Source organism: Moschus berezovskii, chromosome 6, assembly GCF_049115385.1.
Source record: "Moschus berezovskii isolate FMDL1 chromosome 6, NW_MosBer_1.0, whole genome shotgun sequence".
Classification (NCBI taxonomy): domain Eukaryota; kingdom Metazoa; phylum Chordata; class Mammalia; order Artiodactyla; family Moschidae; genus Moschus; species Moschus berezovskii.
The window spans coordinates 99,712,673-99,729,803 of NC_142465.1; the positions used below are offsets into that span (position 1 = coordinate 99,712,673).

The 17,131-nt window shown below is 43.7% G+C and overlaps 1 protein-coding gene across 2 annotated transcripts in view; it reads left to right on the forward strand.

The window, feature by feature from the left end:
- The first annotated feature begins 7,041 nt into the window (after positions 1-7,041).
- Positions 7,042-17,131, forward strand: part of RERG (RAS like estrogen regulated growth inhibitor) — a 147,175-nt gene continuing 137,085 nt past the window's right edge. Inside the window, exons 1-2 of one of the 2 annotated variants that reach the window (XM_055395487.2) lie at positions 7,042-7,376; positions 11,132-11,295. In XM_055395487.2, the coding sequence (XP_055251462.1) occupies positions 11,235-11,295 (61 nt within the window). In that variant the 5' untranslated portion in view covers positions 7,042-7,376; positions 11,132-11,234. The remainder of the gene's footprint in view (positions 7,377-11,131; positions 11,296-17,131) is intronic. The other variant, XM_055395486.2, reaches the window with a different exon arrangement.

Here is a 17,131-nt window from a genome sequence, read left to right on the forward strand (position 1 = left end):
GACAAAAATATATGGTTAAATAGGAACCATATAGGGGATTCCCCTGTAGCTCAGCTGGGAAAGAATCCACCTGCAATGTTGGAAACCTGGGTTTGATCCATGGGTCAGGAAGATTTCCTGGAGAAGTAAATGGCAACCGACTCCAGTATTCTTGCCTAGAAAATTCCATGGACAGACGAGCCTGGCAGGCTACAGTCCATAGGGTCAAAAAGAGTCAGACACGAGTGAGAGACTAACATTTTCACTTTCAAAGTGAGTAAATATATAAAATGAAGACGATCTTTTAAGGTTCACTTTCATTTCTTTATCTTCTGCTTAATTTAGTGTATTTATTAAATTAAAAATAGCATTATTTATTATTAAAAGGATATGCTGGCCCTCAGCATATCTACATGCCATTTAATATCAGTGTATCCATCCATTAATTCATTTATGTTCTACAGCATCTTTAATGAGGTTCTCTTATGATAACAATGGTTATTTCTGGATGGCATCATTTGGAGTGTGATTTTCTTCTCTGTATTTTTCAACTACTCCAATTATTTGCAATGAACATGATTAGCAACTACACACACACACATTCCAGTCTGTAATGGGTATTTGGGGCTTATACTGATGATTCATCTAATAATTTTGTGTTATAAGTTTTAGCTTAAGCCAGAAGTCAGGTTGAGGGACCAGAGGATAACAAGAGCTCTCCCGAGGGCTATTGCTGCCTAGCAAGCAAATATGCTGGGATATTACTCACAGAATATAGGTTACTGAAGATATCGAGGCTTCTCCAGCCGATCAGTGGTAAAGAACTTGCCTGTGATACATGAGCCACAGGAGACATGGGTTGGATCCCTGGGTGGGAAAAATCCCTGGAGGAGGGCATGGCAACCTATTCCAGTATTCTTGCCTGGAGAATCCTGTGGATCTATAGTCCATAGGGGCACAAAAAGTTGGCTATGATTAAAGCAACTGAGGGCGCATGCATGCACTGAAAATATCACACAATGGGTATCAGGCTCCAATATGGCTACTTCATCTCTGTGATGGGCTGTGGGTACAGCACGTCAAGAGCTGTAGGTATGCCTGCAAGTGCTTCTCTAATTGAAAGGGGAATGCTGGCCTACCTACATAGACTAAGTAGGAGGATGGAGAGAACAGATTTTGTAGACAAGTTCCCAAGAACTTTTACAAAAGGAGCCTGGCTTGGACCCTCTTCAATAATTCCAATTAGATAAGAGTGGCAAAGTAGTTCAGCTTAAATCTCTGTAAGTAAGAAAATAGGTATCTACATATAGATATGTAAATACAGATATTTTTGGTAACTCCTTCCATGAATACTGGAGAAGGAAATGGCAACCCACTCCAGTACTCTTGCCTGGGAAATTCCATGGATGGACAGTCCATGGGGTCACAAACAGTCGGACACGACTGAACAAATTCAATTTCTTTTTTCTTTCTTTCCATGAATACAGAGTTTGACAGGCAAAGAAGGTAACATGTGAAACCTAAACACCTTAAAGCCACAGAATTCCATGTAATTGGATTTCTATAAAATTCCATATAATCTACCTGGATCATTATTTCCACAACAGAGGCTTTGAAAACTTCCTGTATGCTGAGACACTCCAATCTCTCTCTCAGACCTCCTTCCTGAGCTTCAGACTCGTATGTTCAACTTCTTACTAGCTATTCTATCCCAAATTAAGCATGTGCAAATAAGTCCAATATGCACAATATTGGATCCAATAAGTCCCAATTTGTTTTCTTCATTCACTCAACTGTTTTTTGAACACCCACGATGTGCCACCATGATCGTAGAGCGTGTAAGTACAGAGACAATGATGCTATATCTCTACATTCAGGAAGGTCAAAGTTTCATGGAGAAGACGGAGAAAGAAAAATGCTGCTAAGCTGCTAAGTCACTCCAGTCGTGTCCGACTCTGTGCAACCCCACAGATGGCCACCCACCAGGCTCTGCCGTCCCTGGGATTCTCCAGGCAAGAACACTGGAGTGGGTTGCCATTTCTTTCTCCAATGCATGAAAGTGAAAAGTGAAAGTGAATTCGCTCAGTCGTGTCCGACTCATAGTGACCCCATGGACTGCAGCCCACCAGGCTCCTCCGTCCATGGGATTTTCCAGGCAAGAGTACTGGAGTGGGTTGCCACTGAAAAATGAGTACAATGCAAATGTGACGATGGAGCACGGGGTGCTAGGAGACATAGAGTTGGGTCATCTAATGAAAGTGTGTATTTAGTAGCAGGACAGAGGTTTGTGATCAGAAAAGTCACAGAGGAGACAGTATTTGAGATTTCTCAAAGAATTCTTAGGACAACTCCTAGGCTGCAAGGAGATCCCTGCCTCTGCCCCAGACCCAACTGCTCTGGTCAGTGTGGCCCACAACTCATGGCTGCTGTGGCTTTTCAGGTGACCTGGCCCTGGAAACAGCCTCCCTGTTTACATCTCTCCCATCAAGAACACACTGCAGATTGTACACTCAGCCCCAGGTCCCTGTCTGTGCTATGTGAAAGTTTCCGGGAGTCCACCTCATACCTTGCGAAGGATACCTACGTTTCAAAGGAAAAAAATAACCTAGGTGTTTCCTGCTCCTCTAACCAGAAGTGTCATAGTCTTTGGAAAATCATTTAACCTCTCTGAAATGCACCTCCTCATCTCTGAAAGGATAATCATTTTAAATATGGGTGCTTACCTCAGATAAGTTCAGTGGCTCAGTCATGTCCGACTCTCCGCGACCCCATGAATCACAGCACGCCAGGCCTCCCTGTCCCTCACCAACTCCCGGAGTTCACTCAAACTCATGTCCATTGAGTCGGTGATGCCATCCAGCCATCTCATTCTCTGTCATCCCTGTCTCCTCCCACCCCCATCCTTCCCAGCATCAGAGTCTTTTCCAGTGAGTCAACTCATCGCATGAGGTGGCCAAAGTATTGGAGTTTCAGCTTTAGCATCAGTCCTTCCAATGCTTACCTCAAGGAGGGTATAAATACCAAATGAAATAAGAGATGTGAAAGGTGGTCTAGCAGACACGAACATTAACTATCTTTGCTAGGTTTCAAGGACGGGACAGTGACTTCAATTCAACTGTTACAAATGCTGATCTTGCAAGGACAGCGTGAAGCTTTTGGAACTTTCTCAAATATACAGATATGACAGAATGTGGTACACTGGAGAAGGGAATGGCAAACCACTTCAGTATTCTTGCCTTGAGAACCCCATGAGCAGTATGAAAAGGCAAAAATAGGACACTGAAAGATGAACTCCCCAGGTCTGTAGGTACCCAATATGTCACTGGAGATCAGTGGAGAAATAACTCCAGAAAGAATGAAGAGATGGAGCCAAAGCAAAAACAATACCCAAAAGTGGATGTGACTGGTGATGGAAGAAAGGTCCAATGCTGTAAAGAGCAATATTGCATAGGAACCTGGAATGTTAGGTCCATGAATCAAGGCAAATTGGAAGTGGTCAAACAGGAGATGGCAAGAGTGAACATTGACATTTTAGGAATCAGTAAACTAAAATGGACTGGAATGGGTGAATTTAACTCAGATGACCATTATATTTACTGCTGTAGGCAAGAATCCCTTAGAAGAAATGGAGTAGCCGTCAGAGTCAACAAAAGACTCCAAAATGCAGTAATTGAATGCAATCTCAGAAATGACAGAATGATCTCTGTTTGTTTCCAAGGCAAACCATTCAATATCACAGTAATCCAAGTCTATGCCCTGAACAGTAATGCTGAAGAAGCTGAAGTTGAATGGTTCTATGAAGACCTACAAGACTTTTTAGAACTAACACCCAAAAAAGATGTCCTTTTCATTATAGGGGACTAGAATGCAAAAGTAAGAAGTCAAGAAACACCTGGAGTAACAGACAAATTTGGCCTTGGAGCACGGAATGAAGCAGGGCAAAGGCTAATAGAGTTTTTGCCAAGAGAATGCACTCGTCATAGCAAACACCCTCTTCCAACACAAGAGAATACTCTACACAAGGCCATAATCAGATGGCCAACACCGAAATCAGACTGATTATATTCTTTGCAGCCAAAGATGGAGAAACTCTATACAGTCAGCAAAAATGAGACCGGGAGCTGACCGTGGCTCAGATTGTGCCAAATTCAGACTTAAATTGAAGAAAGTGGGGAAAACCACTAGACCATTCAGGTACGACTTAAGCCAAATCCCTTATGATTATACAGTGGAAGTGAGAAATAGATTTAAGGGACTGGGTCTGATAGACAGAGTGCCTGATGAACTATGGATGGAAGTTTGTGATATTGTACAGGAGACAGAGATCAAGACCATCCCCATGGAAAAGAAATACAAAAAAAGCAAAATGGCTGTCTGAGGAGGCCTTACAAATAGCTGTGAAAAGAAGAGAAGCGAAAAGCAAAGGAGAAAAGGAAAGATATAAGCATCTGAATGCAGAGTTCCAAAGAATAGCAAGGAGAGATAAGAAAACCTTTTTCAGCCATCAATGCAAAGAAATAGAGGAAAACAATAGAATTGGAAAGACTCGAGATATCAAGGGAACATTTCATGCAAAGATGGGCTCAATAAAAGATAGAAATGGTATGGACCTAACAGAAGCAGAAGATATTAAGAAAAGATGGCAAGAATACACGGGAGAACTGTACAAAAAAGATCTTCATGACCCAGACAATCGCCATGATGTGATCACCCACCTGGAGCCAGACATCCTGGAATGTGAAGTCAAGCGGGCTTTAGGAAGCATCACTACAAACAAAGCTAGTGGAGGTGATGCAATTCCAGTTGAGCTATTTCAAATTCTAAAAGATGATGTTGTGAAAGGGCTGCACTCAATATGCCAGCAAATTTGGAAAACTCATCAGTGGCCACAGGACAGGAAAAGGTCAATTTTCATTCCAATCCCTAAGAAAGGCAATGCCAAAGAATGCTCAAACTACTGCACAATTGCACTCATCTCACACACTAGTAAAGTAATGCGCAAAATTCTCCAAGCCAGGTTTGAGCAATACATGAACCATGAACTTCCAGATGTTCAAGCAGGTTTTAGAAAAGGCAGAGGCACCAGAGATCAAGTTGTCAACATCTGCTGGATCATGGAGAAAGCAAGAGAGTTCCAGAAAAACATCTATTTCTGCTTCATTGACTATGCCAAAGCCTTTGACTGTGTGGATCACAATAAACTGTGGAAAATTCAGAAAGAGATGGGAATACCAGACCATCTGACCTGCCTCTTGAGAAACCTACATGCAGGTCAGGAAGCAACAGTTAGAACTGGACATGGAACAACAGCTCAGTTCAGTTCAGTTCAGACGCTCAGTTGTGTCTGACTCTTTGCGACCCCATGAATCACGGCACTCCAGGCCTCCCTGTCCATCACCAACTCCCAGAGTTCACTCAAACTCATGTCCATCGAGTCGGTGATGCCATCAAGCCATCTCATTCTCTGTTATCCCCTTCTCCTCCTGCCCCCAGTCCCTCTCAGCATCAGAGTCTTTTCCAGTGAGTCAACTCTTCGCATGAGGTGGCCAACGTATTGGAGTTTCAGCTTTAGCATCAGTCCTTCCAATGAACACCCAGGACTGATCTCCAGACTGGTTCCAAATAGGAAAAGGAGTGCACCAAGGCTGTATATTGTCACCCTGCTTATTTAACTTATATGCAGAGTACATCATGAGGAACGCTGGACTTGAAGAAGCACAAGCTGGAACCAAGATTGCCAGGAGAAATATCAATAACCTCAGATATGCAGATGACACCACTTTTACGGCAGAAAGTGAAGAAGAACTAAAGAACCTCTTGATGAAAGTGAAAAAGGAGAGTGAAAAAGTTGGTTTAAAGCTCAACATTCAGAAATCTAAGATCATGGCATCCTAGATGGGGAAACAGTGACTGATTTTATTTTTGGGGGCTCTAAAATCACTGCAGATGGTGATTGCAGCCATGAAATTAAAAGACGCTTACTCCTTGGAAGGAAAGTTATGACCAACCTAGATAGCATATTAAAAAGCAGAAACATTACTTTGTCAACAAAGGTCTGTCTAGTCAAGGCTATTGTTTTTCCAGTAGTCAAGTATGGATGTGAGAGTTGGACTATAAAGAAAGCTGAGTGCCGAAGAATTCATGCTTTTGAACAGTGGTGCTGCAGAAGACTCGTGAGAGTCCCTTGGACTGCAAGGAGATCCAACCAGTCTATCCTAAAGGAGATCATTGGAAAGACTTCCATGGATCATTGGAAGGAACACCCTTCCTGGGTGTTCATTGGAAGGACTGATGTTGAAGCTGAAACTCCAATAATTTGGCCACCTGATGGGAAGAGCTGACTCATTTGAAAAGACCCTGATGCTGGGAAAGATTGAGGGCAGGAGGAGAAGGGGATGACAGAGGATGAGATCTTTGGATGGCATCACCTACTCAAAGGACATGAGTTTGGGTGAAATCCGGGAGTTAGTGATGGACAGGGATGACTGCTGCTGCTGTTCATGGGGTTGCAAAGAATTGGACACGATTGAGTGACTGTACTGAACTGATGTCTTTTCTAGCATCTCTGCTTCCAATCCAGCCCGAATTTCATTCCAACCGTTTACTAGCCTTGGGGACAAGTTTTGTGCTCAGTCGTGTCCGACTCTTTGAGACCCCATGGACTATAGCCCCCAGGCTCCTCTGTTCATGGGATTTCCCAGGCAAGAATATTGGAGTGAGTTGCCATCTCCTTCTCCGAGGGATCTTCGCCACCCAGGGATCGACCCCGCGCCTTCTGCATTGCAGGCGGATTCTTTACGACTGAGCCATCCGGGAAGCCCCAGGACGAGTTATTTATCCTCTGTTTCCTCTTGTGTCTCATGGGGATAATTAAACATGCCTGTAAAGGATGGTGTGAGGATGGTTTAAAGTAGGGAATAGAAAACATCACGCAGTGATGCTTTCCCACACAAGGTTTTAACCAAGGGAAGAGGTCTTTCTGTGAGAACCCAGAGGCCGGGAACTGAGTCGGGCCAAGCAAAGAGTGTCTCGGGTGCAGCAAAGGCGGGCCTATGGATGCTCGCACTCTGCAGCCGGAGGCGGCCTCGCGGGGGAACCGAGCGCTGGCGCCGGTAGGGGGCGCCGGAGCGCCGCACTGCAGCATCCCGGAGGCCTCCCGGGCTGAGCTCGCGTGCTGCCGCAGTCCCTCGGCCGCTAGTCGGAGCGAGCGGCAGCGAGGAGCCCCCGGCCGCTCCGCCAGCGCTTGCCGCCGCTCCCACCCACGATCTCAGCCCAGCGGCTGGGAAACGCCCCCCGCAGACTGCGCTGCGCAGCGTGGGAGGGTTAGCGGTCCCGGGGAACGGCTTCCGAACTTGCCAGGGGACCGCGGCTCTCCCGGGCCTGGAGAGAGTGAACAGGTGAGTGCAACGCACGTGCCCAGGTGGCCCTTTCGGGATGACTTCCTGCGGACCCTTCGGAGCCCCTGAACGCTCGGCCTCTGGGGCGGTCCTCTTGGTCCCTGGGTCCTCCCAGGCGGGGCTTGGGGGTCGCCGAGAGGGTGATGTGAGCGCCAGCGCCAGGGGCTTGACAGCGCCCTCCGTCCGGGGCTGAGATCAGAAATGCCCTTTTGACTCAGATTCCATTCGCCGCCTAGATTGAGAGCAAGTGACCTGCAGTCCACGCTGGGCTGGTTTATCATTCCAGGATACCTGTTGCTTTCTGAGCAACGCTATAGCCGGGGGTCTCCTACAGTCTTCCTCCTCCCCGTGCGTGCTGCGTTGTGATAACATGAGGGACAATTCCTGGTAATGAGACTGGCAAAACTTGGTTTCAGAGCTAGAGAAGGAGTGGCCCAAAGAGAATCTCATCCCCACCGTCAGATTAGATTCTTTGTTTCCCTAAACACCTGCACTTTATTTTAATGAGACCATAAACACAGAAGTTGAAACAACTATTACCTTATAAAGATGCTTGTGTTTCCCACCTTCCCCCGCCCCCACCCCCGCGAAGACGTAGAAAGCAAGGACTGTGGTAAGTATAATAGTTTTGGGATTTATTATGAATAAATCTTTTTTTTTAAATAAATAAGATCAGCTTAACTAAATGTCATAGGCCTATTGGATTGTAAGCTCTTTGAAGATGACCGTTTGTGATTAGCATGAATGTGGGATGAATCAATGCATGCATTAATAGTAACAGAATTTGGAGTCTTCCTAAGCTTTCTTTTGGTACCTTTCTGTTTAGGAAAAAGATCAATACACCTTTAATCTCTCAAATGAACCTCTTACCTGTGATTTTAGCTTTAGTAGTGATAGGAACTGAGACATTTTTTGTCCTATTAAAACATCGTCCACCTAAAAACTGAACGGCAGCTTCGAGACCCAGACAGAATACTTCTGCCCAACAACATGAAAACAAATGTTTTCTTCCATCCATGTTATGGAAGGTCTTGGATCATAAATTATTTTGAACTTCAGAGACTTGGCAACAGGTCCCTTATTAATACAACTGACACATTTATCTTTGTTTCCTGTCTTTATCAAATGTAACTTTTTCACATATTCATGAGAGAAAATGTTCAAAGATGTATGTCAGTTTTGTGTCTCCCTTTAAGGGGTTTTTCTTAACATAGCCTAAAATTGACGCTAACTAGCTGTATCTTTATTACGTTACATATGAAACATTCAACCCACACAATTTCTCTTTCTTATGTACAGTTCCTATGCCTCTGAGGCCATTTGGGAATTACTGAAAAACTTGACTTAACAAGTGTTTTTTTTTCCCAAATCACATTTGATGGCTACTCTCTTGAAGCATAAATCAGAGAGTAAATTATTTGGATTTTTATGGGCATAGGAATGAGCAGTCCTGCATGAAATAGCAAATTGTTGTTTATACAAGCTCCAGACACTTGCATGTTCTATGTTTCAGAGAAATGCTTGCCATTCTTATTTGGAATTCATTTAGTTAATATATCTCAATAGATTATGCTTCTGTGATGAAGCACTGAACCTTAAACACAGAGGCCTTTACTTAATGAATGCACATAAAATGACAACGAAATTCTTTTATCTTTAGCTGAAAGTGTGGGACTGGACAAATTACAGATGTTACAACTTCTGTGTTTTGTGCTACTAATGATCACTAAGGAGTTTTTTCATTATTTTGATGAAGTAAACAACAGCCAATGCTAATGTTGACCCTTTTGTCCTTCGGAGGAAGCTCTGACACTGTGGAAGTCAGCAAATACAGAATTTGTGAGGCAGAGGTCAATGGTTTAGATGCATAGGGAAGGAAACAATTACATGTTAATGTCTTTGTAGAAATACTTTTTCAGAAGAACTTTTACTTTTTTTCTCTCTCTGGAAAAGCTCTTTTGGAAACTTTGTAGATGCCAAAACCCTGGCAGGAGCAGTTCATATGTTTAGATAACAGACTTGAAAGTGAAGTCTTGTATTAAGATGAAAACATCGATTGCAGAAGTTCAGAATGGGGGAGCCTGCAGTTCATGTGAAAAATGTGAGCCTTAATATGAATACAACCACCATGCCTTGATGAAGAAGAAGAAGAATCCCATGAAAGTTGTGCTGGGTCATTTGTCAGGTCACATTTCAAGGGGTTGAATGCAGAGGATGCCATGTTTTTAGAGTCATTAAAATGGCAAATGCCAGAGAAGGGAGCTGCATATGGTCAAGAGGGAAGGTGAAGGTCAAAAAGCACAAACAAGAACAGACGTCTCCGTGTAGAACCAAGGAAGAGGACTGGGTCTCACTTTCCTAGAAAATAGAAGTCTAGAATGGGACAAAGGCTCCTCATAATTGCTAGGTACTTGAAGGGCTCTGAGCGAAAGAAAAGAAAAAGTTAATATTATACTGCTCCTCCCCCCACCGCTGGAAGTGGTAAATTAGACCCTGAGTGCTTATTAGATGGTTGCCTGGTCATATGAAAGGGCTCCTGTGATGGCTGGAGGATTTTTCTTTTCATTGACACCAAGACTCTTTCCAATTTTACATTTCCATGGTACCAAGGATCTTGGTGTCATTCCTAGAGCACCCATAATATAAAGTGGGCTTGCGTCTGTGCTAAGTTGCTTCAGTTTTGTCCAACTCTGTGTGAGCCTATGGACTGTAGCCTGACAGGCTCTTCTGTCCAGGGTATTCTCCAGGCAAGAATACTAGAATGGGTTGCAGTGCTCTCCTCCAGGGGGTCTTCAGGGACTGGACCCGCATCTCTTACGTCTCCTGCATTGGCAGGCAGATTCTTTACCACTAGTGCCTCCTGGGAAGCTTACGTTTACATAATGTCATTTACCAGGTGGTGCTAGTGGTGAAGAATCTGCCTGCCAGTGCAGGAGACATGTAGGAGACAGAGGTTCTGATCTCTGGACCAGGAAGATCCCCTGGAGGAGGAAATGGCAACCAACTCCAGAAGTCTTGCCTGGAGAATCCCATGGACAGAGGAGCCTGGCAGGCTACAGTTCATGGGGTCACAAGAAGTCAGGCATGACTGAGCACCCAAGTATTAGGACAATGCCATAAACTAATGTACTTGAGGTTGTTATAATGGCATTTATCTTTTGTGTTCCAGGGCATTGTGCCTAGGAAAATGTAAAGATATCTAGATGTTATGTTTCAGTTTTAGGAACGTGGGTATCTGTCACATGACTTGACCTTGTGATCTAGTGAATGGAGATACAACTTAAACCTTGAAGGCGAATTCAACCATATTACAGTGGGGTTAGCTAGTAGGAATGTGCATTAGTCAGCCCAAAGGGAAATAGAATTCCAAATGTGACTGTCCCCATCGTGTGTGTTTGTATATTGGGGGTTTACAGGCACATGGTAAATACATGTATTCACAGACAAGGATTTGTTATCAATTACTGACATAAAACATTCTTTGAGGAAGTGCTTTTGAAAATACTATCTTATGTTAAAAAAAAAAAAAAAAAGGTATGTTTTAGAACCAGACAGATTGAAGAGCAAGTCCTGGAACTATCATTTTTTAGTTGAATGGTTTACAGTCGATTGCTCGAACCCTCTCGCAGGATTGTGGTCGTGATCAACAGAGAAGATGCTGATCAAGCCAATGATTCTGGCACATAGAAGATGCTTCATAAATATGAAATTCTTTCTCCAGTCATTTGTGAATTCCCAAATCTCTTTTGTTTAAGGATTGCAGATTTACCATGATACGGTGAATCCCAGGGCTGGAACCAAAAAGATCTTCTCAGCTCTTTAGTTTGAACCACAGTGAGTTGTCTACCAGCACCCGGCATGGCTAAAAGTGCAGAGGTCAAACTGGCAATATTTGGGAGAGCAGGCGTGGGCAAGTCAGGTAAGGTGTTTGTTGTGGTGGCAGTGTGTGTGTGTGTGTGTGTCTTTGTGTGTCTTTGTTACTGACTGAGTCGGGGGAGGGGGAAGGGGGCGGTTGGCATATCTCCTATTCTCCTGTGTGGCTCTATTAGATGAAGCGTCTTTCTCTTTAACTCAGATTTTCGTTTTGCATAATCAGGTTTTATGTCCTCTTTTGCTTCTTTATGGTAAAGCAACGCTGTTGATAATACACAAGGCAATGGATATGTCAGAGGTCTTGATATTCCAAGGAAGGATGTCTGACTTCCAGAGAAATAAGATTGGAGAAATTTAAAAATACATTTGCTCTTCTTTTTTTTGTCTATATGAGATCCTGAGGGGCCAATGTAATATCTCATCAATCTCGATATACTCAGCAACCGGCTCAATGTCAAGCATGTGTTCAGTGCTGAATAAATGCGTCTTTACAAGGTGAAAAATTCTATTATTGTTATCCAAAGCAGGGTTCGACTGCTTGCTGCTCAAAAGTCAATAAAGAGGCCAGACTGGTGGAAAGGAAAGTTTGCTTTATTTTGGATTCTGCAACCACGCAGGGAGAGGGGACATCTGTCTAAAGGCCGACTTCCCTGCACCCCAATCAGGGTACATGAATTTTTATAGACAGAGGGAGGGGGCTACATACAGAAACTGCACAGTCAGCTCTGACAGTCATCTTGAAATTGGTCGTTGATAGTCTGACCAGCATCATCTTGATTGTTTTTAGTACAGTTAATTTTCAGTTCCCAGGTCAGTTTGTTTCCATTTCCTTGAGGCCAGTTCTTGGAATTGTGGCAGCTTATGCCACAGCTACAGTCTTGTCATCCTGTAGTTAGCTTCTTAACCTGGTAGGGCTTTCAGTATCTATAAGACAGCTCACAGGATATGGCTCAGAGTCTTATCAACAACCCTTGAGAAGGAACTAAGGGTCCTTGACTTTGCTTAATGACGACATCATTATTATTTGGTCTCCTTTGACTATTTTCCTTTGTTTCTGCATGTTCTCGCTTCTGTGATTAAATGTATTCTTTGGCTAAAGTTTTTCCACAGACAAAAGGCAGGCAGAGGACATGGGGGGAAGGGCCATAGGGTTCTGCTTCATTTCATTGTCACTTCAGTTCAGTTCAGTTCAGTTCAGTCGCTCAGTCGTGTCCGACTCTCTGCGACCCCATCACTAGACACGTCTAAAATCAGGGAGGACTCTGAAGGCTGGGATGTGCCCGACCTTAAGTGAGACAGATACTGCCAGCACCTCTAGGATGAATTTTAATGACCAGACTGTGGTGCTTCTCAGTAATTGAGAACCTTTAGTGAGGGTCAGACATGACTGAGTGGCATCACTTTCACTTTTCACTTTCATGCATTGCAGAAGGAAATGGCAACCCACTCCAGTGTTCTTGCCTGGAGAAGCCTAGGGACGGGGGAGCCTGGTGGGCTGCTGTCTATGGGGTCGCACAGAGTCGGACACGACTGAAGCAACTTAGCAGCAGCAGCAGCAGTGTTCCACACATGAGGAAAGGTTTGCAGACCTTTCAGGCGAAGGGCAAAATGGTGGAAGTGAAAAATGTGTCTAGTCCAATTTGAAAAACAGATCTCAGATTTTATAATTAAAGAGTGCTAAGCAGGTGTTGCTAAAATGCCAGGGTAATGTGGTTTTTCAGAGAACCTTGCTTTGGTCTCTTACTGGAAGAAAGACTCATAATTGACTTTGTCCACTGAGCTTTTGATTCTCAAGAAAGGACTCTAACAGACATAGTGTGTGTGTGTTCGTAGAGAGAAGCTTGTTCAGATCATTCGATACAACAGGTCATCCATATAATCTTAAACACTTATGTTTGTTGTTCAGTCATTAAGTCATGTCTGACTCTTTGCAACTGTAGACTGTAGCCCACTAGGTATCCCTGTCCTCCACTATCTCTTGAAGTTTGCTCAAATTCGTATCCGAAACACATATAAGCAGTCATTAATTCTGTGACCAACCTCTCTTTCCAAATTGGCTCTCTGGTTTCATTTCAGCAGTAAATATGCCTACTGTAAGTCTTTCTCTCTTTTTCTTTTAATTTTCTTGAGAGGTCTCTTCTCTGCTATCACCCTTTTTTCCCACTTGCTATTTGCTTTGACCCTTGGCAGAAACTAGGTAAAGAAAGTAATAGACAGTTGGCAAGGCTAAGAAACTGCCAGCCTTCACAAGCTCTAAGATTGTTAAACTCCTCCCTATTCATCTTAGTTTGCTGATGGCAAGCATGCATGCTTGCTTGCATGCATGCTAAGTCGCCTCAGTCATGTCCGACTCTTTGTGACCCTATGGACTGTAGCCTGTCAGGCTCCTCTGTCATTGGGATTCTCCAGGCAAGTATACTAGAGTGGGTTGCCATACCCTCCTCCAGGGGAACTTCCTGACCCAGGGATCGAACCCATGTCTCTTATGCTGCCTGCATTGTCAGGTGTGTTCTTTACCACTAGCGCCACCTGGGAAGCCTTCCTGATGGTGTGAGAACCTAACTTTTGTAGCTGGTGGAAGGATCTGGAGAATGAGGAAACTGTTTCAGTGAGTGGAGGATGAGGGTGTGGGAAGATCTGTTCTGCCCACAAGAGCTGGCCTGAATTTTCACCAGTGAGGGATCAAGGCTTAGAGCTCACTGTTTAACATCTGTTCATTCACAATTTAACACAGGCAATAAGGGAAGGGGAATTTTTAAACCTTATGTTATCACCAAAAGAAAGTCTACATACTTTGGAAAGTGAATCATGAAAATAAAAATACAGTTGAGAGAACAACTTACTTTCTGTACTGTATGCGTGCTGCATGCTGAGTTGATTCAGTCATGTCTGACTCTGTGCGATACTATGGACTGTAGCCCACCAGGCTCCTCTGTCCATGGAATTCTCCAGGTAAGGATACTGGAGTGGGTTGCCATGCACTTCTCCTGGGGATCTTTCTGACCCAGGGATTGAACCTGCATCTCTATGTCTTCTGCATTGGCAGGCAGGTTCTTTACCATTAACATCACCTGGGAAGACCATGTACCCTATAACCACCCCTTTTTCATCCATATTATCTCTGAACAAACTGGGTGTCTTCTTCTGTCAAGGCTGATCCGTCAGTCAGAGCATAGACCTCACTTGGCTTTGTCTTCCCCAGTGTAATTTCAATCCTTGTTTCAAGGATTCCTCTCATTCTCTACCAACCTTTTCCCCTGAGCATTTCTTTGTCCACTACTCCATCTTTTTCTTTTCTCGAAGGTTATTGAACTTGGGCTCTGGCCTCAGTGTCTAAACTTTTTTTTTGACTTCCTGTTCATTGCTTAAACATCTTTCACTGTGATCATACTTCTGAAACCGATTTTACAAAAGTCAGGGCTTCCCAGGTGACCCAGTGGTAAAGAATCCACCTGCCAATGCAGGAGACAAGAGATGAGGGTTTGATCCCTGGGTAGGGAAGATCCCCTGGAGGAGGAAATGGCAACCCACTCCAGTATTCTTGCCTGAAAAATCCCGTGGACAGAGGACCCTGTTGGCCTACAGTCCATGGGGTTGCAAAGATTTGGACATGACTGACCACACACACACCACTGATCAATAACCAACCAATCTAATGAATCTTTCCCAGTTCTGATCTTCTTAGAACTCTTGTTACCATTTAACACTACTACTTACTCTTTCCTAAAACTCCTGCCTTCCCTGGCTCCCATTACATCACCCTGCTTCTCTTTCCTGCCACTTCTCTGTTGACCCTAAGCAGCTGTTTCAGGGTTACTGTTTACTGGCCTACCTCTCAAAGATCAGGGCTTCCAGCTTCCACATACTATTCTCTTGTCTTCATGCTCCATACCCTCAGGGAATGAGCCCTCATGCCCAGAGTTTGAAGATAATACCTGCACAAGAAGTCCACATTCTGTTGACCTTGGTTTTAATTTATGGAAAGTGCAGAAGTTGAACTTGTTTGTTAAGGTCCTTCCCAAGTCTTAAATCCTATGATTCTTGATTAATAACTCTTCTTTGGACTGATTTCTCATTCCACCTTATATACATTCTGCCATGGGTGTTTATTTTCGTTGAGGTGAAGATGACAGTGATAGACCACATGCCTTTAAACAATTGCCTTTTTGTCTGTCATCTATAAACAGGCAGTGTTTTCCTATTTCAACATAAGACTGTTTTCCCGAGACCTTGTAACCACACCTCCCATTTAAAAAGAAGTGCTGGTTTAACTTATGTATGGGTGTCAGTTCTGAGACCTTTACCCAGAGTTCACTGGAAACAACCACGGAGGACTTGGTAACCTACCAGCTTTGAAACCAGACTCTAGCCATGGTGAATTCATGTTTATTCTGGTTCTTTATTAATACGGATAGCTCATCTCTGCCTGGCCATTGTACTCTACCTTCACCTTCCTATTGTACAGATTGTATCTGTTTTGTAAGTAACTTTTGATTTTTTAAGTCTGCAAGAAATTACACCTTCTGGAATGTATTCGGCTCCTCGCTTACTCAGATGCCTCCCCAAATGACCATGACCTACCTGTGGGCTCAAGCAATCCATTTCTCACCAAACACCCAGCAGAAGAAGTATTTCTAGGAAGGGCGGGGCAGCAGGTGGCCTTGGAGTGGTAGAAACTGAGTGTCTCTGCGTTGAACTTGGGTCTAAGTGTCAGGCATGACTTGGCAACTGAACAGCAACTGTGTGGATTGCTTCAGAGGCTTCAAGTCTGACATGGCCTAGCTGCTTCCCCCACATGCAGTATCAATTTGGAATTTAGTGTGCTTAGTTACTCAGTCATGTCCAAGTCTTTGAGACCCCTTGGAATGTAGCCCACCAGGCGCCTCTGTTCATGGGATTCTCCATGCAAGAATTCTGGAGTAGGTAGCCATTTCCTTTTCTAGGGGATCTTTCTGACCCAGGGATCGAACCCAAGTCTCCTGCATTGCAAGCGGATTCTGTACAGTCTGAGTCTCCAGGGAAGCCCAGGCATTTAGGGTAAATAAGACCAATTGTCTATTTGCTGACAGTGGCTTGGGTGGTGGAGTCAAGTACAAGAGCCCCGGAGTTCTACTGTTAGATCTGACTCCCAGTTCTACACTTTATTAGCTGTGTGAACTTGGCAACTTTGACACGGCACTTAAATTCTCAACTTCTGCAATTATACAAAGATTATAATAGGGCCTATCTCAAAGAGTTGTTGTTAGAACTGAGTGAGATATTATACACAGTTTTTAAGATCAGTATCCGGAACAACGTAAGTGCTCAAGTATATTACAATTTTCAAGGTGTGCCCTTTAAGTTTGTTAGTTGTCTAGTGAACACATACAAAGATATATTTCTACTCAAGTGAGTAGTTGGGTTTTCAGTAAAAGTCAGAAAACTTATAATAAAAAAATTCTGTATCACTGCTCAGCACACACACACACGCACACACTTTTTCTGTCTCTCTCCTCTTAAATCCACAGTCTGGTCTATGTCAATTACAGCTTGACCACTGATGATCATAACAATACTTCTCCTGGCTAATATCATGGAAATCTTGGGAAAAAACAGCCAGAAATATTTTGGTGTCCTTAATAAATTAAACGTCTTAAATTTGAAAGCGCTTCTGGTATGTAGTTCATGACTTCCTAAGCCCAGGTGACAGATAAGCCCCCCATGTTTAAAACAGACTTTAGCGGTAACCAGAACTCTGATTGACAGGATGACATTAGACACGTCAGCACGGGTGAAATTTAATAATGTGTTAATCACCAAACACATGGGGTATGTCTGTGTGTGTATGTGTATTGCAGTATTTACAGGGTCTTTTGGATCAGGAAGATTCTTCTTCCTTCTGT